At 39.3% G+C, this 27,886-nt stretch overlaps 1 protein-coding gene across 1 annotated transcript in view; it reads left to right on the forward strand.

Annotated features, from left to right (window-relative positions):
- ddb1 (damage-specific DNA binding protein 1) overlaps nucleotides 1-27,886 on the forward strand; it is a 42,934-nt gene that overhangs the window by 280 nt on the left and 14,768 nt on the right. Inside the window, exons 2-19 of the mRNA XM_070829224.1 lie at nucleotides 1,747-1,895; nucleotides 2,409-2,525; nucleotides 3,007-3,228; nucleotides 3,657-3,771; nucleotides 4,294-4,391; nucleotides 8,871-9,029; nucleotides 11,097-11,180; nucleotides 11,700-11,816; nucleotides 14,020-14,122; nucleotides 14,815-14,890; nucleotides 14,979-15,087; nucleotides 17,823-18,001; nucleotides 20,884-21,047; nucleotides 22,976-23,083; nucleotides 25,423-25,630; nucleotides 25,844-25,939; nucleotides 26,328-26,439; nucleotides 27,324-27,447. Coding sequence (XP_070685325.1) covers nucleotides 1,747-1,895; nucleotides 2,409-2,525; nucleotides 3,007-3,228; nucleotides 3,657-3,771; nucleotides 4,294-4,391; nucleotides 8,871-9,029; nucleotides 11,097-11,180; nucleotides 11,700-11,816; nucleotides 14,020-14,122; nucleotides 14,815-14,890; nucleotides 14,979-15,087; nucleotides 17,823-18,001; nucleotides 20,884-21,047; nucleotides 22,976-23,083; nucleotides 25,423-25,630; nucleotides 25,844-25,939; nucleotides 26,328-26,439; nucleotides 27,324-27,447 — 2,340 coding nt within the window. The remainder of the gene's footprint in view (nucleotides 1-1,746; nucleotides 1,896-2,408; nucleotides 2,526-3,006; nucleotides 3,229-3,656; nucleotides 3,772-4,293; nucleotides 4,392-8,870; nucleotides 9,030-11,096; nucleotides 11,181-11,699; nucleotides 11,817-14,019; nucleotides 14,123-14,814; nucleotides 14,891-14,978; nucleotides 15,088-17,822; nucleotides 18,002-20,883; nucleotides 21,048-22,975; nucleotides 23,084-25,422; nucleotides 25,631-25,843; nucleotides 25,940-26,327; nucleotides 26,440-27,323; nucleotides 27,448-27,886) is intronic.

Here is a 27,886-nt window from a genome sequence, read left to right on the forward strand (position 1 = left end):
TTTTCTCACTGTTCTAGGAATACTTATCTGTATGTAAGCCATGGCTCGCTCTTTCCATACCATGTGTGTGTCACGTCTGGTTTACCGCACAAACTATGCGGTGAACCCTCCGTTGGTTCTTCTTTGGGCATCAATCGTTAGCTGTTGTCGTGCCTACTTTGATTTCTTTAGATTAAAATGCGTTATAGCTCTTCCAAACTGCGTGAAACACGCAGAAAGAGTGTTCTTGGCTGCCTGTGTTTTCTGACAAACTGCCCCTCCGCCTTGTAAACACGATAAGACAACGTTTTATTGAACGTGGACCGACCACAAAATATAAGATACGCAAAAATACTGAACATAAGTTAAGTTGGTTTGTTCAGTCATGTCACAGCTCGTGGACTGTGTGAATTATGTGATGCTAAATCTTGATCCATCAACTGTAAACTTATTTTACTTCTATGTACATATGACATGACTGCCCCCCCCTCTCCCTTCTTAACATTTCCCCCTCCAATAGTAATAATACGACCATAAAGAGGCCACAGGTTATATTCTGTCTATGTTACTTCTGATTAAAAATGTCCCTCATAGTCTATAACATAGTGCAGGGATTTAGATTTAAATCTGAAGTATTGGATTGGACAGTATTACGGCTTAAATCCCTGTGCTAAAAGTCATATTGTGGTTATTTTGACAGATATTGTGATCTAAGTCACCATTTTAGTGATAAGGGTAATTTTTGCATTTTATTTTTACTGAAAAAAATACAGAAATGTTAGTGTTTTTTGCTGGGATCTGGACCAAACAAGCATGTTCCCTTATGCGTGTGACTTGTGGGCCGGGGCATCTTTTTAATGCTATGTTATGGCACATTTTGCCTTTTGTCAAAGAATGGCAACCTCTGCGATTTGATTATTGCACATGGCCATATTGCAGTTTGATATTTTATTTAATAAACTGTTCAGCAACAGGAGCACACAGTTCTAAAACATGTTAACTTATTGTAATGATTGAATGTTTAAATCATTTCTTTGTCAGATTAATTATAGCGTTAAAGTGCCCAGTGTGATGTCTTAGATTAGCTTTTTTTTGGTTGACCAACAGAAAACAGAAAATATTGAATTCACACATTTTTAATAAGAAACAAATGTTTGGGTTCTTCATCAAATTATTGATTGATCAGTAAAATTGTTCTGCAGTTGTTTAATCAACTGCTACGGTTGTTTCGCTAATACTTGTGGTAGAAGTTTCTAAACTGGTGTGGTTGTCATAGCTGAGTGAAATGAACCATCTCGGCTATGAATGAATTGTTTTGGTTAAAATCAGCAGCAACAACAACAAAACCTTTTACTGTTTATTTTTATAAATGGGAACATTTTCTTGCTTTTCTCCAGTTTTACATAGTAAATAGTGTATATTTGTTTTTCAACCGTAAAGAGTCATTTTGGTGCATCACAGGTATGGCTCAGATATTTTGTAATGGGAGTTTTATTATATTTGATTGTTCATAGACTGACTGAGTAAACTGATACCAGCGTAATGATCCACAGTAAGAATAACTGTCAGTTGCTACCATGTCTAAATATCTCTTAGAAGTACCAATAGTCATGCTCCAAAAATAGCTGCACTATCAGTAAAAATATTTGGCCAATAAAATTGGGATTTTTGATGTTGTCAGTGTTACTCTCCAACCCCATTGTTGACATTTGTCTACCGTTCTCAGTCCCTAAACAACAGTGTAATTAAATGCTGGCATGTCTACAGGTCACTTCACCTCTGCAGAGGACCTCAACCTGCTCATAGCGAAAAACACACGGTTGGAGATCTATGTGGTCACCGCAGAGGGGCTGAGGCCCGTCAAGGAAGTGGGCATGTATGGAAAGATTGCTGTTATGGAGCTCTTTAGACCAAAGGTGAGTGTTGTGGGTGTTTGTACAGTTGGTAGCCATGTGTAATATTTCTTATACAATAAACCGTGTTATCTGAGACTTAATTCAAATCAGTTCCTTTTCAAGAAACAAGACAGGAGGGTAAAATATATTTCCAATTTGTTAAGCTTTATGTGTTTCCAGGTGGAAATTTTACATGTTGGATAGTTTTTCTTAATTAGCAGGATTAAAGATTAAAGATAAAGTATGTGGATACCTTTTAGTTTTTCTAAAAGTGAATAAAAAAATACACACATTCCAAATATTAATGGTTAAGTTGGCTAGGAAAGACGGGACTATAATCCCAGCATACCAGTTTGCTTTTGACTCTATAGATGACTATATATATATAGACTGGTGAAGGTAAATCAGATCTGATCTGCTTATCAGTGCCACTGCTACAGCCTGTAGTGGTGAGCCAGTTTAATTATTTGGAAAGCAGACCTCTGCATGTTTGATTTGTGGTGACTTTGGTGTCTTTTTTTTTTTGTTGCTTAGGGTGAGAGCAAAGACCTACTGTTCATTCTCACATCCAAGTACAACGCCTGCATCCTCGAGTACAAGCAGAACGGGGAGAGCATTGACATCATCACCCGTGCCCACGGCAATGTTCAGGTGGGTGAGACAATCTTGAAATTCACCGTACTGCAATATCAACTCAGTAAACATGAATTTCAGGACGTGCAGTTTTTTGATTATTTATTCATAGGAAGAACAGCATGTACTGACCTTTTCTGACTGACCTTGGTTCACTCTTGATTTCTACACTGAACCGGCAGTAATGAAACTTGAGTTAGACTGTCTAAATTATTCTAAATTCTGTGCACAGTTCCATTTGGTAATCATGGCCAGTATTGATGAATGTGCTCTAATTTAAATGGACAAGAACCTTACCAAACATTTCAGTGTTGTCATTATCTTATAATAGAGTTTATATTAACAACATTGTAAAATTCCTATGCCTCATTATAAAGCACAGAGGCTGAAAGGTTTCCTAGCTATTCTGTATTCAGTAGCAGTCTGAGATGACAATAAATGTTTGTGTGAAGTTTATCGCTGCCCTTAAACCTTTCCAAACCAAAATGCTCTCCTGCAGGATCGTATTGGCCGTCCATCAGAGACGGGTATTATTGGAATCGTAGACCCAGAATGCCGTATGATTGGCCTGAGGCTGTATGACGGGTTGTTCAAAGTGATCCCATTGGACCGGGACAACCGTGAGCTCAAGGCTTTCAACATCAGACTGGAGGAGCTGCAGGTCATCGACGTTCACTTCTTGTACGGCTGCCAGGCCCCAACTGTCTGCTTCATATACCAGGTACTGTAGGAGGACTGGTGCTTGGACGTGGGAGTGTGTGTGTAATGGAATAGGAAAGACTATGGTAGTAAATTCATACAGGTGGGACTTATTGGGTGAAGTATTTTCTCATGCTCATAGGGATCGTAAAATATTTTGAAGTGCTGCGAGATAGCAGTTAAACGTCACTTTAACTGACCAATGTGTAGGATTTATGGATGGATCTACCGCCAAAGTTGTCAGTAGTGTATAATCACCTGTAAATGAGAATCATTATTTTTTTGTTAGCTTGAAATGTGTCATCTCTAAAACTCTAAAACTTTATAGCTGTGAGAGGTGTAAAACTCACTGGGAAGCTTTCATTATTTTTTTATACATCAGACTTAGTATTATATTGCTCTCAGACAAGACATGAAAAAGTGCAACATGGTGCCTGTTGTGTATCGTAGGACCCCCAGGGACGCCACGTGAAAACCTACGAGGTTTCTCTGAGGGAGAAGGAGTTCAACAAGGGCCCCTGGAAACAGGAGAATGTGGAGGCCGAGGCTTCTATGGTCATCCCAGGTAATCAGAGCTCATACTGCATACATCACTGAAGTCTCACCCCATGGTCAAAAAAAAAAAACAAGCAGTTTTTAAAGGGATGGCTCAAATTGTTAGCGACAAGATGGTAGGTATGAGTTATTCATTGGTTGTGACACCAGTGTGCTACTCGGATTACACATTGTAGTTCTGACAAGTCAGCAGCTTGTCAAATGTGACAAATGTGTTCGATGATCAAAAACCTTTTTATGTCACAGCACATCAGTCATCCACAATAGGAAACATCTATAATGTATGTGTGATGCTTGATTCTGCTGTCAGAAACCTTCAGTCCAGTCAACAAATGTGTCCATAGTGTAACCATGGCTGAGTGGAGGCAATTTAATGATTTGATTGATTAAATGAAAATAGAGGTAATTGATGACAATATTATTAATAGCTGCAATATTTTAATTTATGTGTAATCTACTATGAGTATCCAAATTGCCTTTCAAATTTTACTAATTTAGCATCAACTCTCTTGTCTATGTGCTTGTATTTTAGTGCCAGAGCCATTTGGTGGAGCTATAATCATAGGACAAGAGTCCATCACTTACCACAATGGAGACAAATACTTGGCCATTGCACCACCTACTATCAAGGTAAGTTTATCAAACGATGAGTACTGTTCATCATCAAACATAGAATATCAAGTTGTTATTTCTAAAAGCTTCATCTTTAGATATTTAGTCATTCTGCAGTCCAAAGGAAGTATAGTTTGATGTTTCTGCTGCAGTATATATCTATAGTGTCTCACACACACCAGAATGTTATTTTCATAGAGTAATTATTTTTCTTTTTATAGTTGGAAGTTAAAGCAAATGACAGGTGTTTAGCTTCATTTCAAACAAAGCATCCGACTACCATGGTGACAGAAAAGGTTGTAGGACCAAGGACGCCTGAAATAATGTTACAAAGTAATACCAGATCAAATGGAGAGTTGATGTAATGCACCGTCACATGTCTCTATGTGTCTATTGCCAGATTTGCATAGTAGTGCATAGTAGTCACTAGGATTGTCATCACTTTTAATATTAAAGTTGGGTTGGTATTCCTATGGTGAGAGAGACTGCAGCAAAACAGTGGTAAACTGAGGTTTTGTGGAGTCCCAGATGCATAACTCTTCGATGTAATGAAGTAAAACCAAAATGGTGTTATGAAAACTGTCATCATAATCTGTATCATTTGGACATTTTAATCTTTTGCTACATTCAGGGGGCCCTGAGGTGTACACATTAGAGGTTTCTTGTTATCCATTGTTCATTTGTGAGTCTTGTGATCGATGTTGCATTTAAAGGTTAATAACTGCCATGATGATGTCTGTAGCTCCCCATACAGGATTGCTTTTAGAGTCATCATCAAGATTAAGTTGCAGACTGTACTGCTCTGTTCATATTTAACAAAGCTCAAGGCCCAAAGGAGCTCTTCAACAGCCTGCTTCTATAATTAGAGAATGTTATCTCACTGTCTCAGTGCTTTTCAGTACCGTGCGGTCTCATAAACTTTGGAAAGAACATTTCAAATTGTTCAGATGTATTATCTTCTAATTTAGAGTTACACAGCCTTTTTTGATCTATAGTCATTGGTTTTGTTGATAACTAACCTTACTGTAATATATATATATATATATATATACACATATACCTTTTCAAAGTTCATTCAAAGTTCATAGGCTTTTCTGAATAACTTGGAATTTTGGAATATCAAACGTTTTATCCATTTTGATATTTAGAAAAAGTAGTGTTCACTCCACAGCCTATGTGTAAACATTCAGTGATCAACCTGCTAAAGATGTACAATAATGTATAATATGAGACAATTTGACCATCAGTTACTTGAACTTGTTATGTCATGGTTATTAAGTTTCCTTCATTCAATTTGATGTCATTTCTGCTTGTCTGCTATACACACATATCTTGATACATTTCGTGCCAGCACTACTGGGAATTTGTAGCTAAATAGATACACGCATCAGTAATAAACGTGGAAATATTTATTATCAATATGCATGTTAGTAGGAAAGTAAGCATCCTACAACTAAGCATCCATACATGTTCCATTAATTTAAGTCATTAAGCTGCACAGCAAACTTGACCTTACCAAGACCCCATCATCACAAACAGAAATGCATCACAAATATATTATTGTCTCATCAGGAGCTGCAGCTCATGTCTGTGTCCAGCTGCTTGGTTCCATCTTGAAAAGCCCCAAACAGCCTGCAAACCTACTGAAACAGCCTGTACACTTACTAAGGTTGAATGATTAATCGAGCTCAAACCGATGTAACAGAATGCAATTCACTCTCGCAATTTAAAGTATGTTGGTTGCCTGGATCTATTTTGGGTTTAGACAAGATGCTGGGCAGCGTCGGGTATTGAACGCAGAGCGTGTAGCTACAACATGAGGCAGCACTGCACATCTGTTCCAGCTTTTTTAAAAATAGCATCTCCAGGCCGTCCATGACGACGGCTAAAAAACCCAGTAACCAGTGTGTCAAGTAGGCCGACTACCACCCGGCAGGGAACACTGACCGAAAAGTTAGAGAGTGTAACTCCTTATGAACTAGATTCAAAACAGATTTTATTTAGGTAAAATCAACAAGTTCACATATTTCCATTCAACTCTAAGTTGGCTGAGCCATAGTCAGGTGTTGAGATTTGTTCTTTTTCTATGTTTCTGCACTTAAATCAGTGTGGTTTGCTACGGCTACTGGCTGAAGATCAGTAAGATCCATGTTTGTTTCTCACACACACACACACACACGCGCACACACACACACTTGTGTGTGTGTTAACACCAGACCTGTTCTGCAGTTTGTTCTTTTTCAGATTTTATTAAAAAGTTAAGTCATGTTGATTGTGTTACATTTTTACAAGGCTTGAAATGATCAATATTCCAGAGGGATAGAGGTTTTTCACAATTCAGCAGTTAAATAAAGGTATGGTATTCATATCAATTCATGCATCAATTCATCTCATTTCAGCACAGCGCGTATGCCTGGCCTACAGTTTATATGTTCACTGTATCTGATGTTATGTTGGTGGGACTCTAAAATGATTTCTCTTTTGTCTAAGGGAATAATACAGAATATAAAGAAGTTTAAAAAAAAAAAAAACTGCATACAGAGTCGCAATCAAAATATTGGTCTAAAAAACCCTATTAAATTATCTTCCCAGATCATTCAGCCCGAATGCTTACCCAGCTCACAGTTGTCTTGCAAGCTGTCACGTCTCTGTGACAGCTCTGCTTCAGTGGTAGTATGGCCCAACATTGCTCTGCACATGTTCAAGCAAAGATGTAGTGAGACATCTGTTGTTGTTGTGTGACCAATCCCACTCTAAATGAAGCTGAAGTTTTTATTTAGACTTTTTTTTACACACCCAACGCTGCATTAGTATTCAACTGAAGCACACACTCCTTTCTGCAATGTCAAGAAAACACTGATGCACATCCTTTGATTTACAGCAACAGTTTTGGCAGCTAATTAATAAATTGTCACTATTAAGCACAGAAGTGGAAAACGAACGTGAGACACCAAAGGTTCTGTCTGAGCAGCAGCCTGCTGAATGTGTCTGAGCTCGTATAACACTTTGTAGACTGGTCTATAGCAGGCTAGTGGACTGCTTTTGCTTGTAGAATTGAACGAGCTAATTACCTGCCATTCATTTGAGAGGGATTTCAGAGGTTTTTGGAAGATAAAAGTGGATCCACGATTTGACAGAAGACCATAGCAATAGCTCAGGCAGGAGAATTGTGAAAATAAATTTTGTAAAGGTTCGATCAAGTGAGAAATTGGCTTAGCTTGTACAGTAGACAAAGACAATAACAATAGCTTCTGTTGAAGGAAAAATAGAGCAAGCTCAGTCACACTGCGTGATTTTAATGCCAGTTCCAATCATGACTACTATTCTAGCCAGCTTATCTTGTAGTAGAGACAGGAGACTTTGGCCCTCCAGCGACTCCAGGGCAAAGCTCCTTAGATTTTTTTTATTTTTTTCACCCAAACAATTTTTGGTGTAGCCACTCTGGTTAGACTCATTTTGTGTGAGGCAGCCCAGATCTAACCAGGACTGAACGCTGAGAGTCACGCTGACAATATCCAAAGGCAGTTTGTTCAAGTGGAAATTAAAAAGAGACGTTATGTGTTAGTCCTGTTGCTTTAACCCTGTTACTCCTTTTAGTTTCCTAAACTCCCAAGCTTCAATGTGTGGCTCTGCAATTTTAGGTGAGGATGCTATATTATATCATATAATAAGCCAACATTTACCATACTACAAAAGTCTGATATCATATGCCATCATAACGGTATAAAAACCAGAGCTCATTAATCTCATCCAGGTTAATATATCAGCCAATATTAGCTCATCACAGATGCGTCAGTATTGGCATATATGTCAGCTGATTAGTCACAGGATAATGCAGTACAGAAATACCAAAGATATGCTTCTGGTGATTTAGAAAAAGCCATTGCATAATTTGCCAAGTTGCCCACTCCATATTTTGGTCATAAAGCTTTAATAAAAAAAATGTAACGACCCCTATCAAAATGTTGGTTCATATATAATGTGCTCATATAAAATAGTCAGTCAGGCTCCATCGTAAAGTTATTTATAGTTATTGAACAAAACTGTTAAATATTAATACTCCTGTGCGTCAACTTTCGAATTGAAGTTCCCTCTGTTCGTGCATGAACCTTTCTATTATTCCTTGTTGTGATACACACATGTACCTGGCGGAACGGCAGCCAGACTTGTTTAATCTGTGCTTTTCTTGTCAGGCAAAATGTGTGTGTGTGTGTGTGTGTGTGTGTGTGTGTGTGTGTGTGTGTGTGTGTGTGTGTGTGTGTGTGTGTGTGTGTGTGTGTGTGTGTGTGTGTGTGTGTGTGTGTGTGTGTGTGTGTGTGTGTGTGTGTGTGTGTATATATATATATATATATATATATATATATATATATATATATATATATATGTATGTATGCGACTCTTTGTACTATTGTAATTGAAGGAGCTCTTGCAGGCTTTACCTCGACCATGAGCGTCATCTTAATGATCTGTTTGTGTTCCACTCTCATTCATTTGCAGCAAAGCACCATTGTCTGTCATAACCGTGTGGATCCGAACGGCTCACGCTACCTGCTGGGGGACATGGAGGGGCGCCTGTTTATGCTGCTGTTGGAGAAGGAAGAGCTAATGGACGGCACTGTGGCGCTCAAAGACCTTCATGTGGAGCTGCTTGGAGAGGTCCTCTATTCATGTTATTCTCCACGTCTCTTTATATCCATTGCTGTGTATATCTACCTGCCTTTCCTCTGGCGTTTCTTGTTAATTTTCCTCCTGCTGCCTTCTCCCCTCAGTACCCCCTTTGTTACAATTGACTTTTTAATGGTTTATGGCCCTGACAGGAGTTAATGGATCAGTCTACACTTGTACAGAAGATGAGAAAAAATGATCCCACCTCTTTGATACGTGCTTGCCATGGTGGCACTTATCCCTTTTAAGTTGATTTAGACAATGACTGTATATCAATACTGCTCGAAGCTGAATGTCATGTTAAAGGCACACAGCTTTTGGCTTGCGGCACCTTTCTCTAATGACTTGCCAAGGAGTTCAGAAAGGTAAAATTTCTTGCTAGTCTACTGAGTGATGCTGGAGCTAGAAACAATCAAGCAGAACAAGACTGCTGAGCTACAGACAGATTGCTTGTCAAATCATTCTTAACTTAAATGTAAGGACCAGTCTCCTCAGTCAACAGGCAGCAGCAGCCCCACATTTTGGGGTCAGGCAGAAAAAAACTGTCCCTCTTACATATCAATAATATCTTAGAGTGCAAAACCATATTTGCACTGATTAGGGTGAATTTGTCTGTTTTTTCTCTTAAGAAAGTTAACAGCCCAAAAGTCACATTTCAAAACAAAAGGGAACAGGAAATTGTGCGTGAATGCCATTACCTGCCATCTTTGTTATGACTTCATTTGTGTTTCAGTGCAGCTGAACAGAGTTGTTCTCAGTGACCTTTTTGTTATTGCTGCCAGACAGTTGGACTGCAATTAATTATTATTTTCATTGTCATGTAATCTGCCAATTATTTGGGGGGGGTTAATGATTTAGTATGTATAAGGTCAAAAATAATTAGGATTTTCCATCTGAAATTACCAGAGTCTGTAGTGATGTCTCATAACTGCTCATTTTGCTTGGCCAACAACTAAAATGAAGGCAAAAGAATTCAGTGGGAATAAATTTCCTGATGTAAAGGAAAGCTTTGTGAAACAGATTTTTTTACTGAAGTGACTAAAATAATTATACAAACAAATCTGTCAAAATTATCATTATTTGATTTCTTGTCGATTGACTGATAAATCATTAAATAACTCCACATCCATTTTAACTTTTGGCTCATAAATGCTGCTTGTTGTAACTTAAGCATGATGTTTATGCTGAAGTGTGATCAGCTATGATAACTTCTAATAACTTCACACTGGGTAAAAACAACGTTTGCTCTAAACTAAACAAACTAAATGTTCATTTATTCACTCACCTTTAAATCTCAAGGAGTAATTGAGGGCAAGCCCTCACTCTCAAATATGTTGAGAATACAATTAAAACAGAATGAATACACTCAAAATAATTAATGAGAAACAAACAACACCTGAACTCAGTTAAAAACAGTTACAATCAAGAGCGCAGTAGTTTGTAATCATGGGTTGACCCATGGGTGCAATTGTGTTAAGTTTTAAGTGTGTGAGCTGCAATAACGTGCAGCACAAAAATAAGAAAATGATGAAAGCATCAGACAATGACTTGAGCTGGTGGAATAGTGGCTATAGGAGCATTGATAAGGAAGTGATGTATGATGCCGAGTTACCATTAACAGCTTTTATAAATAAACAAAGACCAATCCCAATCACGTGTTACTGGTAGAGATGCCCACCCAACCTTTTCATACAATACTAATGTGAAGGTCAAAGTGGTGGGGAAAAAGGATGCATTTTCAAATGTGTCCGCATTAGTGTGGACAAGAGCAAAGAAAGAGGTTCACCAAAGCGATTACAATTTATCCGAGGGGGGACATGAATGTCTTCACCTAATTTCACGGTGATTCATCAAACAGCTTGTTGAGACATTTTAGTCAAAATGCCACCATCACGCTGGTGCTAGAGGAAACGTCAGGGGATAATCAGCGTTAGTAGGATACATTAAATTGATGGGCCGCTTTTAGCATGGCTAAAAATAGAATAATCGTCACATGCAACCCTATTGTGGATATGACCTGAAAGACTGAGATGTTTTTATGTCTCTCTCCAATGACAGACATCCATTGCTGAGTGCCTGACCTACCTGGATAACGGTGTGGTCTTTGTGGGCTCCAGACTGGGCGACTCCCAGCTAGTGAAGGTGAGCAGCAAGACACAGTTTGACACCCTGTACAATCATGAAATCATGAATCATTAAATCTTAAGTTGTTTTGTGTGAACATGTTTTTTTTTTTTTTTTTTGTCTCGCTGTTATTCTGTTTTACACATGTTGTTAGGCTGCCTTATATCTTTATAGGCAGTTTTATATTTTTATATTTATGGGTACATAAACCTATATATCTTTACTACAATAATACCGTTGGCTGCTATCATATTTGCAAGTGTTCCACAGCCATGTTATGTCGGTAAAATTCTTAGCCGCAAGTAATGAAATCATTTCAAAAAATGGGATGGAGTATGGTAAGTATCTGACTGTCCTTTGTAGTGTATTACCTTTTTGGATGTTCCTTGTAAACATGCATTTTGGTTTCTCACACTTTTAATCTTGATAATCTTTGACTCAAGTCTGTACAACATGGCCTGTGTCACTCCTGCTCACCATGCAGCCTCATCCTTTCCCACTGATTTCTTAAAGAGGCTTCTGCTTGTTTCTCTACAGCTCAACGTGGACAGCAATGACCAGGGCTCATACGTTGGGGTGATGGAGACGTTCACCAATCTGGGGCCCATTGTGGACATGTGTGTGGTAGACCTGGAGAGGCAGGGCCAGGGCCAGGTAATACCCAAATGCTTTATGTCTGTGAAAGATGAAAAACATTTTTGCTACCAGTAAAACAGGAAACAAGACAATACATTTTATGACAATACAGTTGCATATTGAAAGAAAATCATTCAGATAGAATAAAAGGTTTCTATGGGTGCACAGCAGAGGATGTGGACATGACATGGTGATTACCGAAAACCCTCTTAACAGTCTCTGGAAACACTTTACAGCTTACGTGAGTCTCGGTCTGTGTTTTCTTATTTATCATCCTCTTTGTCACAGCCTTCAGGGAGTCTCGGCTCATACCACCAATGCAGCCGGCTTCTTGAGTCGTGTTAACAGTGATTTTGTCAGCAGAATTAAGCATGCAACATACTACAGCACAAAGCTGCCACTGGCCAGAATAGCCGGGTGCAGTGTGTTTAGCAGATTCTTGCTGACATCAAATACACAGCTTCCTGCAACTTCTTATAAGCAGACTGGGTGCTTTTCTCTTGTCTAGTCTATTGTTTCCTGTTGTGTTGTTGCATTAGCATGCACTCAGTATCCCAGTTGCATCTATATGTGATTTAGCCGGACTGCAGTTACACCCGAAGTTAAAATCCATCTCTGGTATACAAACTTAAATTGGCTTTCTCGTTCCGTTGTAAAAAGGCAGATTGCTGTGCATGTTATTTCCTCTAATAATATTTACACCGTTTAAAGCTGACAGTGAAGACTTTGTCTCACTTGTTCCCTGTCTGCATGTACCTGAACAATCCATCATCTTTAGCACTTCTCGGCACTAAAGTTTGTTTACCGTCAGCGGTTGTCAAACAGCTTATATTCTGAATTTAATGCGACACCACCCTGTATGTTAATGTCAAGTTTAAAAGGGCACAAGAAGACACAATCTCATGTTGCTACACAGCAAAGGAATCAATTTCATTCCTTTTAATGCAATATCAAAATCTAAAGTATTTGTATGCAAATTAAACCATACACTGAATGAATCTGTCTGCATTCTTTGACGTATTAATCTAAAAAATATATAATGGTTTGACAAAACCATCTTTTGATTTTGAGCATTTGTCCCTGTTTGTGTCAAATCAGTAAGGCAGAGGGAGTACAGAAGGTTTTATTGGCAGGGTTTGATACCAGGCCTCAGGGTACTTGATGTGGTTCCAAAGGCAGCGGTCCACTGGAGCACAGAGCCACTCTCTGGGTCCAGACCAACACACAATCAGCCGCAGACCGTATTCATCGACACACTCGAGCTCATTTCAGTCTGCTGAGGCCCAGAACTAAATCCAATCACAATTTGTTTTAATTTGCCATTTGCTGTAAATCCGCACAGCATCTGACCTGGTTAATTGGTGCGGACACATTCCAAGACAGTTAAAGCAGCGAAGGATTGATTCACAGGCAGGACAAAATGTAACCAGACCTCTCTTATAAAATGCAGGACAGCACAGTTTACAGTTTCAAAGCCGAACAATGGTTGTATTGACGGATGTGCCACGGCAAACCACACTGGGGTTTATGAAGGATAAAATAAAATGATAAATAACAAATACACAACCCCAATATATTATGTGGAGATTATCAGGATTCAGTAATTCCCCTGAGAGTGAGATTGAATGTGTGAGGGTATTTGAGAACATGCTAGGGGGACTTAGGTGGGTTGCCAGATTCACAATGGTTATTTCCATTAGGATGAAGCTGTCGGATGGCAGGTGGAAGGGGCAGAGATTATGCGGGCTCTGGTATTAATCCTGTTAGTGTACTGTGACTGGATGAATAAATAACAGTCTGATGCAGCCTGTACAGACACCAGAATTATTTACCTTCAGGATGTTGGATCTCAACATTGCTGCCACGTTTGAACTGGCAATTTCAGAGAAGCTCTACTATAACCTGATAGTGATTTACAAGTTCACTGTAGCTTCACCGCTACAACTTTTAGTGCTGCTGCTATGACGCTACTGTTTACATATTTTAGGGATATGACAAAAGAAGACCCAGGCTGTTTGTGCCTGTAACGTCTCAACTCAACATCACAATCAGGGAAAAGTAGAAATAAGAAGGTATCACATGATTACAAAGATGTGTAAGAGGACATAATAAAAATAATAGGATCAATTACCCACCAACCTTTTTAAAGACAGGAAACAAAATCACCCCCCGCATGTGGACCCTCAGTCCATGTCTTTATGTCTCTTTTTGCTGCTTTCAGCTGGTGACTTGCTCTGGTGCGTTCAAAGAGGGTTCTCTTCGGATCATTCGCAATGGCATTGGGATTCATGAGCATGCCAGCATTGACCTCCCGGGAATCAAAGGTTTGTGTGTTCTGTATGTGTGTGTCTGTGTCTCCCCCCCCTCAAGTCTCGACTTTATCTGGACCTTAACTTCTCACTGACTCGACACTAGAGCCTCTCCAACCTGCACATCTGCTGGCCTCGCCCGGCCAAGACGCCAGCTGTTGCTCGTCCAAGCTCAGCACGTGAGTGTGAGCAGGTGGCTGGGATGTCATAGGGCTTGGCTCAGTACTTTGAAAAGAACTGGAACATTTCCAAGGTTAGGTTTGGAAACATTTGTTTTCATTTAGTAAGCCGATGAGCACTTCAGTGCCTGCAATGGTGAACTGTCACGTTGAAAAATCCCATCAGGTTTAACGATGGCAGACACCACTTAATCTCAGCAAATTAGGTTTGTCTCCCAAGACTGTTCTCTGATGCTTAAATGAGACTCACAGGCCAGGTAAGGTCTCCTTGCTCTTGTTAGGCTCCAGCTGTTTATTGACAATCTCTGCCCTAAAAGTCTGAGCTACTGCCTCCTGCCCCTGGCATCTTGATGAAAAGGAATTATTTACTAAGCCAATCAATGGCTCTTTGTGCGGATCTGTACCCTGTACATCTTCCAGTATGACACATGTGACAGATGAATTAAGTAAAGATCGGCGTGGATACTGGTTATATATGGCAGAATGGGGCAGAAAGTTTCTAACACCGTCTCTTGAATTCCCTTCAAGGTTTGTGGCCGCTCCGCTCTGAGGCAGGCAGAGAGACAGATGACATGCTGGTGCTGTCTTTCGTGGGTCAGACACGGTGAGTATTTGGTGTGCAGCATGCAAGATAAGTGTAGAGTCAATCCCGAATGCCCTTATCTTATCTCGATAGTCTGTTTTTCCCCCAGCGTGTTGATGCTGAGTGGCGAAGAAGTCGAGGAGACTGAGCTTCCAGGCTTTGTCGACAACCAGCAGACATTTTACTGTGGCAACGTGGCACACCAACAGCTCATTCAAGTACGTACACACACACACACACATGCTCACACTTCTTTTACACGTATGATGTCCATGCACTGTCATTGTGTTTCACCAGAACATGCTTTGGTTAGTTTAACATCGACACTCTTTTGATTTCTGAGCCTGCACTCCTAGAATTAGCTGCCTTAGCGGGAATAGCATCAACTTTTACAATTCAAAATTAATTATAGATATTAATTATTTGTAGCCTTTCTCCATTTAATAAGATATACATGTACTTTGCTGGAGCCAAATCATACAAGATTGAAAGAAGCAGTTTAGAATATCAAGGGTGCGAAAGAACTTCATGTATTTTACACTTGGTATGGATGAATATTGCACCTCATTTAAATTCATGTTTTAGTCTGCCTCCTTTAACCGAGGATCAAACCCGCTGGGAATTTAGCCAAACATCAGACCCTCAACCATAAATCTTTAGGCTGTAATGACAACACTGCCTCTCTTGCCTTATATATTTCACTAATCTGACTGTTGTATTTATACAACTCTTGCTTTCCTTAGACAGAGTCACTTCAAATACTTAAAGGTGACAGTTGTACTTAAACTAGCCACCTGTTGCTGAGTTAGAATTTTGTACTTTGGCCTACAGCGGTCTTTCTACAAAAGACACTGGTAGTTTTCAGTGACATTGTCCAATTTTTATATATTTTCAAATCACATACACATTGCACGCATAGCCATACTTTTGATACTAGCAGTTGATCAAATGACTGTGTAACATAAAAGAGTTCCTGTGCAGAACCTGAAAACAATGAATGCCTGACAGTGCAGCAATTTGCAGCTTTTAGCCTTGTTTGAGCTCATTATTTTAGTCTTTCGTCCTACACATAGACAGTGTGCTTTTGATTTGAAGCTCTAATAAACCCTTAAATAAAAGAAACTGTAGGCAGCAGTTTGCTCAACATGCTCAAACAAGCCGACTGTTCACTCCCTGTGCAGCACGAATCACATCTACCTACCACCATTTAGAACAAAGCAGTGTTTTCTTCAATCCAGTGGTCACAGATTGCTTAATGCTGCTTTAAGTATTGGGGATGGTGGGGTTGGTCCAGACTGAAATCTCAACAGCTCTTGGAAGGATTGCCATGAACCTTTGTACAGACATTCGCTTTCCTCACAGGTTGAATCCTAATGACTTTTTTGACCCCTTGACTTTCCCCCAGTCCCACCATGGGAGTGATGTTTTTGGTTTTTAGTGAAATGTCTGGACAACTATTGGACAAATTGCCTGATGGTGATCCCCGGACTCTTGCACCATCATCAGATCCAGAATAATGACTTTCCCATCAACCCCAACTATACTTTGTGTTTAGTGCTAATACCCAAATATGAACATGCTAAACTAACTACATGTTAACAGTAAAAACTACTATACTACACATGATACATATCAAACCTGACAGACTGAATATTAGCATTTTCATAGTGAGCATATTAACATGGTGACGTGTGCATTCAGCTCAAAGCACAGCTATGAAACTATGAAAGTACAAAACACTAAACAGTATGACACGATATATATATATATATATATATATATATATATATATATATATATATAAAAGATACAATAAAATAATACTGTATATACACAGAATGCAAGACTAGATTGTTGTGGGAGCAAGTGGAGCCGCAGCTTAATTGCAGAAATATTGCACTTAAGAGATATTGCAGAACAGATATTGCACTAGATAGCAATAAATAGTTGGATTATTGCGCTTGAGAGATAATGAATAGTGTGTACTGGTATAAAACTGATGACGAGAAGATGCCCTCGCCTACATTCACAACAAGAAATCATGACTGTTTTTGTCTCTTAAAATGTCCTGTTGTTTGTACTAAACTGGTCTACAAAACTGCAGAAGCTGGACAATATGATCTTAACTGCTTCCAAGGACTTCATTAGGGACCGATATTGAATACATGCTGTAGGTTCGCATTTCATTGCACCACTGTATAATGAGAGCTCCCTAACATTGCAGCACCTCTTTTTATTGTTTGTATCTCCTGCAGTCTTTTAATGGGGCTTCTGCAGCTCTTTCTTTTCTTTGTTTTGTCTTGCTTCAATGCTGTATGGCTCTCCCCGTCACATTATTAGATTCTCAATGTTAAATCTGTATTTCTCCTTAACCAGAGGGACTTTTACGAGGTGTTCACAAGCCCCATGCCTTCCACAAAATCTTTGATGTTTCATAAAAGGAATTTCTCAGATAAAATAAATGCTGGACATCCTTTGTCTTTTTATTCTCAAGCCATATTTCATAACATCTGTGTTGTGGTTGATCTGCTATATATTCCATTAAATCATAACTTTTTGAATGGTTTCTAGTGAGCAAAACGTCAGTGTAACCTTATTTTGTCTTATGTTTTGTCTTAAACATCAGTATTGGCTCCATCAGGATTGCTGGAAGTGGGCTCACATTCAAAAATGTGAATAACTGAAAGTGATTAAATGCAAAGTAATTTATCTTCTCTCCACCAGCAAAAATGCAAATCTTGTGAATAAATATCTTTGCAGTTAATCATAATTTCATTTTAGTTATTAAAAATTCCAGCAACAATTGTGGCACAGAACCACAGATAAACAATGAGATTTGCTTTGAAACAGTTTTATAACTTAGCTCTCGGTCTTCACATCATGCTTTCTGTCACTTTCCAGAAATACTGCGCAAATTGATATTTTAACAAGAGAAAACTGTGTGCACCACCAGATCACGTCAGGCTCTGTGCGCCTGGTGCTCCAGGACAGCAAGGCATTGGTGAGTGAGTGGAAGGAGCCACAGGGCAGGAACATCAGCGTGGCTGCCTGCAACCACACCCAGGTGGTGCTTGCCGTGGGACGGGCCCTCTACTATCTGCAGATCCTGGCCGGAGAGCTCAAACAGATCAGGTAGGACATAGATTCAGGCACACACAGAAGGGATAGACCCATTGTCTATCTATACTGCTATTTTCAGGCAGTATTTGACTTAAATTTAGATTTACTCACAGATGACCACTACAAACTACAAACAGGATTGATTAAGGTCCTGCTCTAAGCATTGTAAATCATGTCTCATACAGTCATCCAGAGGCACTGCACTACACTGCATGATATATTAATCTATACCACTGAATTCTGGAGAGCTCCTGGTATGATATTACAAAAAGACATGAATGTCAACAGAAAGAGAGGAAAGGAATAGCTTGACATTTTGGGAAAGACACGTATTCATTTTCTTAGTGTGACTTAGACAAGAGGATTTAGACCACTATCATGTCTGTATGGCACGGTATAATATGAAGCCCCTGGAAACGGGAAGAAACTGCTAGCCAGACTCTGTCCAGAATAAACAAACCAGACATAATGTGTTAATTAGTGGTCATCAGAAGTGCTGGTAGTTGGATCGAGGCTAGCTGGTCCCCCTTGTTTCCAGTCTTTGGATCAAGTGATGTTAACAGGCTGCTGGCTTCAGCTGCATATTTACCATCCAGACACGAGAGTGGTATCAATCTTCTCATCAGACTCTTAGCAAGAGAGCGATAAGCCTATTTCCCAAAATGTCAAACTATTCCTTTAACGCCCACCATGTCTGTCTGTGGATTTGAGGGTGCATTGCCGACAAACTGGGTCAGCTTGCAAGTTCAGAAAAGCTTATGAGTAAAAAAGAAAAAAAGTCTTCATCCCTTCAGCTTTCCCCTGGCTGTGTTCTTTATACGGATGCCCTTTAGTATGATAGCTACATAACTATTGGTTGTCAGTCAGTTAGCCAGGTAACTTATATTTTAGGTTTCACCGTTCTCTGCAGAGACTTGGTGCTTATCAGGAAAACAAAATTTTCAATCCAAGATATTGTTGTCCAACTTACTTTTGTTAACAAATGAGTCTAATTAATAGAACTGCAGATTAATTGAATAGTTAGTATGATACAACTGCAAACAATCTTACACGTGGCCACATAAACGAACACCAACAGTACCGTTGTATGAGAATTTAATTAATCAAACATTCGTTTACTATATTCCCATTAGTTCACCAACTTTGTCTCTGACTCACAGTTATCATTGTTACCCTGCACCATCTTTTTTAATTTCTTCTTTCCTGAGTTTCCTGAGTAAAGTTTGTGATAAGGGATTTGCATCTCATCTCTAAGCCCAAAGTGAATGGTGCAGTAGAACTGAAGAGTCTTAGGTTATTATATTTCTGTCATGTTGTTGCAGTGGTTTACCCTCGTGGCTCTATTTATGCCAGTATTGCAATAAAACTGCTTTGAGCCACTAATTTTACAGTAGTTGAAAAAACAGTGGAGGATTTTTTTTTTTTCCCAGGGAAAGACACACATCTTGTACAAACGGCCACTAGGGCTACTTGAAGTACATTGTGTTTGCTTGCAGCCCTTTGAGTGTTAGTAGATGGTGAAATAATGAAGGAGACAGAGTGAAGCTTCTCACCAGAGCTGTGGAATAATGTTCAATAAGCCTCTGGTTTGCTGCTCGAGTTTCAAAATTCTGTAATTACTAGATATGCATAGTTGGATTAAAGGTGTTTACATGGCTGAAATGCTCTTCTGTGATGCAATTATAGTGTATGTACTCAACACACTACACAGTCATTATACATTATATTTGCATTATTGAATAGCCTTGTTCTACTACACCACAGGAGTTCAGGCCTTTTTAATTTAAGTGAGATTTTTTTTTCTTACTCATTTTGTTAGTGTCACATCTTTTTATCATATTTAAAGATCTATTAAATCACAAAAAGTGAGGGCAGTGTTGCATTATGGATAAAATCCTCTAGTACTGTGTATGTCTATATATATGCCATGAAATTGTAAAATTTCTGGAAATTCAATTCAGAACCTGTTTGTGGTTAAAATAAGACAGCAATTTTGTTTTCAATATTGCCATAAATTGCTCCCAGTCATTAATACAATCCCATATATCAAAGCATGGCTACCTCAGTATAATTTGACAAATTTGTATAATGACACTGTATGTATTGTCATGGGCCAACTCTGAAGACTGTAAATTGAGTTGTAATCAGACATTTATATTCAAAATAATCACTATACATATTGATGTTGGTAAAACAAAATTTTGTGTTTGCTTGATTGATATGTTGCTCTGTTTCAAGACATTGGGTGCATTTAAGTAGTGTCATTGTGAAGTGATCACTCATCAGGTCATCACTTCATCAGTTTGACAAGCTAAGACAAATACCTTGAACCTTCAAAACATAATTTCTCTGATCCTGTCCATGGATACAACCATTGGTCCACAAATTGTTCCTAAGATGTAATATTCCTGCAGTACTCGTAGAGAATATGCACTTTTACTGATCGCCTGCTAACGATTTTAGCATGTATCAGATCAAGCTGTGCTTACGGAAATGTATTAACAACAGAGCTTAAACAAGGAAGAGCAGAAGTGTGACTGGCTGTTAGTGGATATTCCAGCCGCGGTCAACTGATCTTAGAGACAGAAATCTTGTTGCCTGTCCGCACATTGACTGAGCTCCCACCACAGTTTTACAGATGTGAAATGAATGATCGTCTGGCAACTTCAACCAGTGTGAACTCACAGCTCAGCCCACCAGATGTCATTTCTCAATGTGCATTTCGCATGAGAAAAAAAACAATTAGAATTTATACTCTGTGGCAATAACACCTTTATGCTGTTAGTCATTTTGTTCCGCTGTGTGTATCAGACCTTGTCACACACAGTCCTCATTCACACATCTTGCAGGGCAGCTTGTTACTGTTTTTCTCACGTCCTCCGCGCTTCCCTTAGTACAACAGAGATGGAGCACGAGGTGGCCTGCCTGGACATCACACCTCTGGGGGAGGGCGGCGGTGAGTCACCACTATGCGCCGTGGGACTGTGGACCGACATCTCGGCCCGTGTGCTCAAACTGCCCTGCTTCACAGCCCTGCACAAGGAAATGCTTGGTGGAGGTGAGAGAAATAAGATACAGGATGCACTAACAGGAAAAAAAAAAAGAACGCTGTTATTGACTTGTGGGAGAGAGAGATAGTTAGATGCAGGTAATGTCAAATCGAGTGAAGTGTCTTTCTGTAGCCCAACGCACATATAATGTCTTAGTGGGCTTCACAGATCCACAAATGCAGTGATTCTAAAGGTAGCCCAGCCCAGCAGAAACCTTTCATACATAAAGGTAAAGATCTAGGGGAATGAAATGTTTTTGTGCTTCAGTTTTTGCTACCCCTTAATGAGCCACCTCTGAATACAGTGTCACATCTTAATCTATGTGAATAATCTTAATCTCTCTGCAATAGTTTCTTATTTGGTAATAGAAGTGTAGAAAGAACCATGTTTTGCCTCTATAAATTTGTTTTCACTATCACTTCCACTAATTTTGACTTTTTTGAAAGTAAATTCCATAGTGTTAACTTTTTAAAAGATAAGAAGATCATGACTTAAATTTAAAGGGGAAAAAAAGTTCAGGAACTGTAATCATTTTATTTCGGACGTGTCATTTTTACGTTTGTGCACAAAAGGGAGTCCTTGTTATTATCATATGTGGGTAAACAAGCAGCGCTATCCAGAAAGTGAAATTCATTTTGCTCAGCCCTCACGTGGGTCATAAAAGAAAAACACAGGTCAAAGATAAGAGGTAGAAAATATAATACACATTGTTGAATCAAAATTGTAAATACAAAGACATTGTCAATTAAATGATTTGAAATGAGTACGTTTAAAAAAATAGTTTGTAGAAAGACCAAATACAGCAATTGGGTGATATTAATATTCCAGTAATGGTACTGGTCTAATGCAAATGTAGTAAATCCAGTGGTAAAGTACTAGTAAAATATTTTAAATTGGAGTGGACAGAATGTGGAAATATTCCTTTAAGAAGTCCAGGTCTCTATAATAGTGTAGTAATAGCTAAATGGATGGTGGCTCCAGTTTCAGCCATTAAGTGCCTCATTTACAGGATGCTCCACATGCATACTTGAACATTAACTATGCTGCCAACCCGAATGAATTTCGTGCACCATTTAGACACTTAAAATTATTTAAACTTTTAATGTTAAAAAATGCAAGAGAGGAGTTTTGGTGAATCTTATCAAAAAAATCAGCAGTCACTGGAGACAACGTTTTCTGACATGGTGAACCAGCACAGACAGAACTCCCACTTTCCAATTAGACTGCTTCATCCATGAAGAATATCTCCACACTCTTTCCCGCAGTGTCACACATCATTTTCCTAGTGCGTTTGACTGGCAGTTCCTCGTTGCTCAAACTCTGCAAACTGCTCTCTCACTCACCTCTCTAGCAAGGACGGTGTAACCTCAGACTGCCATAAAGAGGGAACCTTCAAAATAAAAGCTAATACACATTGTTGATATTTTAGCTGTCATACAAAGCACTTAAGCTGTCTTAGTTTTGTTAGCATGAATTATATTTTGAATTTAATCAACATTCTTTTTTGTGTGTGTGTTTTTGAATAGAGTACAGCCCTTTGTTTGTGTGTAACATTTCCGCCTGGTTCACCCAAATAAAGGAAGCATGCAACCTTTCATGTTGCTACATTTTGCAGACTTTTTTTTTTTAATGCTGCCACTTTGTGGAGAGTCAACCAGCAAGCACTTAATCAGAGCCAGAGCTGTTTTGATGTAATTGGCCTGCAGTCAGAGAAAAGGAGGTTTGGAAAACGGAAGACAGAAGACTTTATTTTTATCCTGAAGCATTTAGATTTTTTATTTTTTTTTCCAAAAGTTAGGAGCCAGTCTGCCCGATAACACTCATTGATTTTTCTGACAGACATTTTTTGCAGACATTTATCACTGTAGTGTTCATCTGTGAACCTGTAACTCCAGAGTACAAGAAAAATAAATCATTTTACTGTGTGTGTCCTCAGAGATCATCCCTCGCTCAATCCTAATGACTACCTTTGAAGGCAGCTACTATCTGCTGTGTGCACTGGGAGACGGAGCGCTCTTCTACTTTGGTCTAGACCTGCAGACTGGTAGGTCCTTCGCACCCCCATCACCACACTGGTTAAATGAGAGCTTTCTCAAACTTCTCAGACAGATGAGGGCCTCCAGGCAGGGCCACAGGCAGCTGTCTGAGAACATTTTCAGTTTTAGAATATTATTTCACGGAGAACCCATAACTGCCAGCACTATATTTGGGTGTATCAGTGGGACTTTGCCGCCTGACTAATGTTATGAGTTTGAGTGAAAGATAATGATGATGATGAAATCAAACGCTGTGATTTCACAGACAAAATACCAGAGTTGATGAAATGAAGCTGTCAAGGGTGCTCAAACCTACCGGCAATAATCTTACTGAACAAAATATACAAATTTGATCATATATCAAATCTTGTGTCATATATAGAGGTGAACACTTTTTGTTTCTGACCTACTTCGGTAGTGGTGAAGTGCCACAACATGGGAGCGATTAAGTTTCAACTGATGGTGGATATTTTGTAACTGTATATAGATCAGAGAAATATGATTTTTGAAGTTGCAGCCTCAGGCAGGCAGCCAATCAGGAGCCCTTTCAACTTGCAGTAACTGATAGTTTTGAAGAAGAAACAGGTTTTGAACTCAACGTGGACATCTCATCATCATCTTTTAAGTTGAGATGATGAACTTGTTAACAAGCAGTTATTTGTAATTTACACGTCCAGCACTTATGCAGCAACATTATCGTTCATTTGGAGTTGTGTTTCTGGCTACCTGGTGAACATGAGTCCAGTATCCATTCTTCTTTTATTCTTTTTTTTTTACCAACTCCTGAGGGAAATACCCCGCTCTTCAGCTGCTAAACGCTACACTGTTTTCCACTAGTAGACTCTAACTGTGTCTGTCCATTGTTTGATGCTGAGCAGGTAATGTACAGTGTGCTTTTAGTTCTTTTTCTCAGAAAGAACTGCCTGCTGCATCTGTAAATGCTAGGAGAGCAGTGCGAGTGAACCAATAACCTCAATTTTCTGCATCTAGAATTCTCACCAGATCAAATAAGGTCGACCACATTACATTGAAAGAATACTACAGCAGTTTAGCTTTGCTCAGCAAAAATGTTGTATTATTTTGTACTGCTGGTCAAAATGGGAGAAGGAGAAGCTGATATATCCTGATTTCTAGTTCCAGTTTCGTTCGATCATATAATATAGCCCAACAGTGCCTTTAGTTAGACACTCCTTGCTTCCTGAGGTATTTCAAGCTCCACATCACCAGTTTATGATGAGGGTTTGCTTTTAAAAATGTTTAGTCTTTAAGCCCATGACTGGATGATATCACTGAAATGACATCAACTGTTCAAGACACCCAGGTGATGTCATTCCAAGTAATAAAAATAAATAAATTAAGAGCCTTGCACAGGCTGTATAGTACTCCCTGTGAAAGAGCAAATTTACTTTGACACATAAAGCCATGGAATAGCCCTTTAATTACTGCATTATTGAATGGCTGTCTGCTCTAACTAAAGGGGAGTACATGTTCTGTCTTTTGTAAATAGATGCATGAATTGAAACTTCTGTTGAAAGGAAGTTTTGAATTATTGCCTTCATATTTTTTATTTATTTACTTTTTATTTAAAAAATAAACAGGAAATATGTTGCAAATAGGATTTTTCTCATATTGGGTGTGTTATCCTTGGAATTCCCTCTCATTACCCACCAGGACAGCTAACATTAACATAATCAATGTTCTATCACAAAACAGGAAGGAAAGCAGCAAATTCACATTTGAGAATGTTTCTCATTTGTGCTTAAAAAATCACCATTTGATCAGTTATCAAAGTAGCTGCAGATTAATTATCACTTGACTAACCAAACAACCAATCATTTCAGCTCTAGTGTCCCTGCAGTCAAAGAAACCCCAGCACAAAGTGCAGACAGTGATAAGAGATCTGTTTGTTATAGTCATGTATTCAGGGATATGAATACAATCAAGTTACTCTATGTTCCTTGGAGTTATCTTGTTCTGAATTTAATCAAAAACTGGATAAGACTCGCAATGAGGTTATTAATTTGCAAATGCATGTACTTGCTTGCTTTGGTTTATTTAGCTCATAGTTGTAAGATGTATACGGCGGTCAGAAGTGACAAAACACAAGGGCATCAAAAGTCAAACTGTATGTATAATACACATACTACTATTGAGACGATTGAATGTATACAAATCGAAGGAAGAACTTGAATAAATGAGAGGAGAAACATAACGTAGCCATAAAGGGTTTTAAGTCTTCTTGAATATTAAACAAGCTTTAAAAAGGTTATTGTGCTTAAGGCACTTTTTACCTAAAAGTCAAAGGAGTTAAAGTTGTACGTGTTTTGATCTTATTTCCTTCCCTCAGGCGCCCTGAGCGAGCGTAAGAAAGTCACCCTTGGCACCCAGCCCACCGTGCTCAGGACCTTCAGATCCCTGTCCACCTCTAACGTGTTCGCCTGTTCCGACCGACCCACTGTCATCTACTCCTCCAACCACAAGCTGGTCTTTTCCAACGTCAACCTCAAGGAGGTCAATTATATGTGCCCACTCAACTCTGAGGGCTATCCTGACAGGTCAGCAGCAGAACATTTACTGCTCGTGTATCTTATCTGTCTGCAGCTCTACAGGAAACTCATCTTTTCTTCACTTTTTTTTTGGTTTGGATCCTCGAGCAGCCACCTTTGACTCAAATGCACACAATCAAACTTTATTTTGATGTGTAGGAAGTGGTCGTACATCTAAATTTCCCCCCTGACTAATGCTGTATCTTGTTTTTTTTTTTACAGTTTGGCTCTGGCCAACAACAGCACTCTGACTATTGGTACCATTGACGAGATTCAGAAACTCCACATTCGCACAGTCCCCCTCTATGAGTCACCGAGGTCAGTCAACACTGAGTTTAAACTGATTTAACTGATTTCACACCCATAATCTGTACAAATTGGCTGTATGTTCTGTGTGTTTGCTGTGACTTTGCCTGTCTGCTCCGATCCAAGCAATTTTCTCCAGTTGATTTTATTATACATCTGATGAATACGTTTTTATTCCCTCTTTTAGCGGACAACCATGACTCAGCGCTGTTAAATAAGTTATTAAAAGGCTGATTGTTTTGTTATTCAGTCAGAAAACAGAAGAGAAACAGAACAGTCTCCCAGGACACCTGCTCTTGTTCAGCTTGCCCCTGTTTGCTCTTTTCATGTTTACCAGCATCTTCTGTTAGAGTTTTCTCACTCCTGTCTTCGCTCTCTCCCTCTGTTAACACCCCACCAGGCGGATCTGCTACCAGGAGGTTTCTCAGTGTTTTGGGGTTTTGTCCAGCAGGGTTGAGATTCAGGATGTGAGCGGCACCACATCTGCTGTGCGCCCCAGCGCGAGCACTCAGGTACTGTAGTGTCTTGTTGTGTTCGGATAATAAACACCCCAGGGCTTGTTTGTTTTGCACTCTTATCTAACCAGGCATGCTGACTAAGAACATTATTTATAACATTAACCGGGAGCTTGTCAGGACGACAAATGTCTTGTCCCGTTAGTCACTTAGCAGATGTACTTGAACTAGATTTTCCAAACCAAGTTTTAAATCTTAATGCTGTTGTGTTCAGTTAAGCTATTTGCATTCATAGTCTAAGTCTTTTAGTCTTAAATTGATGCTTGTAAGTATAATAAAAATTCTATAATATCTTCTCATATATTTCAGCATTGTTCCAGAAACATCTACGTAGCAAGAGAGTGCAATGAATGAAGACTGCAGGCCATTTTTTAAGTGTCAAGCTAAATGTAGCTGTTTTAATAGTTCAAATCAAGTTAAAATTAAATTAAACATAACCGTCTTTTGTTTGATATATTGTCAAGGGATACTGACGCTGAGGTTGTACCTGCCAAGACAGAATAGTCAGACAAACATTTAAAAGAGATTTGTGCTTGGAGAGCTAATCAAAAAGTCCTTTCAGCCAGATTTACAGTGACAGCATGTGTTGTGTCCACTCAGCGTGGTGCTGTAGCTTCCCCAAGGGGACAGGTGTGTACGTTATTTGTGTTTGTACGCACTGCTGCTGCGCACAATGTTGAGGAGCCAAAGCAGAGCCAAAGCCTCTCACACATGATGACCAGAAAGATGTTAACCTGATTTTAAACGCTGCACATCTGGTGCAGACTGTGCTGTTGAGCTCAAGCAGAAATAGAGATTTGAATCGCCTCACACCCTTTGCTGGGTTTCTCTTTGTCTCTACCTCTCCTCCTGTCTCGTCTCATAAATCTATATCCTTGCAGGCGCTCTCCAGCAGCGTGAGCTCCAGCAAGCTCTTCCCCAGCAGCACCTCTCCCCACGAGACCTCCTTCGGTGAAGAGGTGGAGGTGCACAGTCTGCTAGTTGTGGATCAGCACACCTTTGAAGGTGAGACAGCCGGATGTACATTTCCATTTGATCTCACAGAGCTGGTGCTTTCATATGGCACTTCTCATGGTAAAAATATTGTGCTCAGCTTGGAGTAACCAGGTCAGTGCAGCAAATTCTTTCCACAGCTTGGTCCCAACACTCATTCATCAAGCAATTGTATGATCTTAATATGCCCTTTATGGAGTAACTTAATGATGCACATTTGGCGCCATGCAGACTATTTCCATCGTGAAGCCCACTGAATGTGGCAGGTTTTTGCTCCATTCTGTTTTGCAATGCAGATTTCTCTGCACCAAGTCTTCCTTTTAAAAATCCAAGACTAACCATACCGCATAAATTAGGGTGTGTTATATGTTAATGACATGCAAATAAGGGGCTGGTTCAGGTCGTTGTGTCCACAGCTGACTCAAATTTATCAATGTACAATCAGATAACT

Source organism: Pempheris klunzingeri, chromosome 1 (genome assembly GCF_042242105.1).
Source record: "Pempheris klunzingeri isolate RE-2024b chromosome 1, fPemKlu1.hap1, whole genome shotgun sequence".
Classification (NCBI taxonomy): Eukaryota; Metazoa; Chordata; class Actinopteri; order Acropomatiformes; family Pempheridae; genus Pempheris; species Pempheris klunzingeri.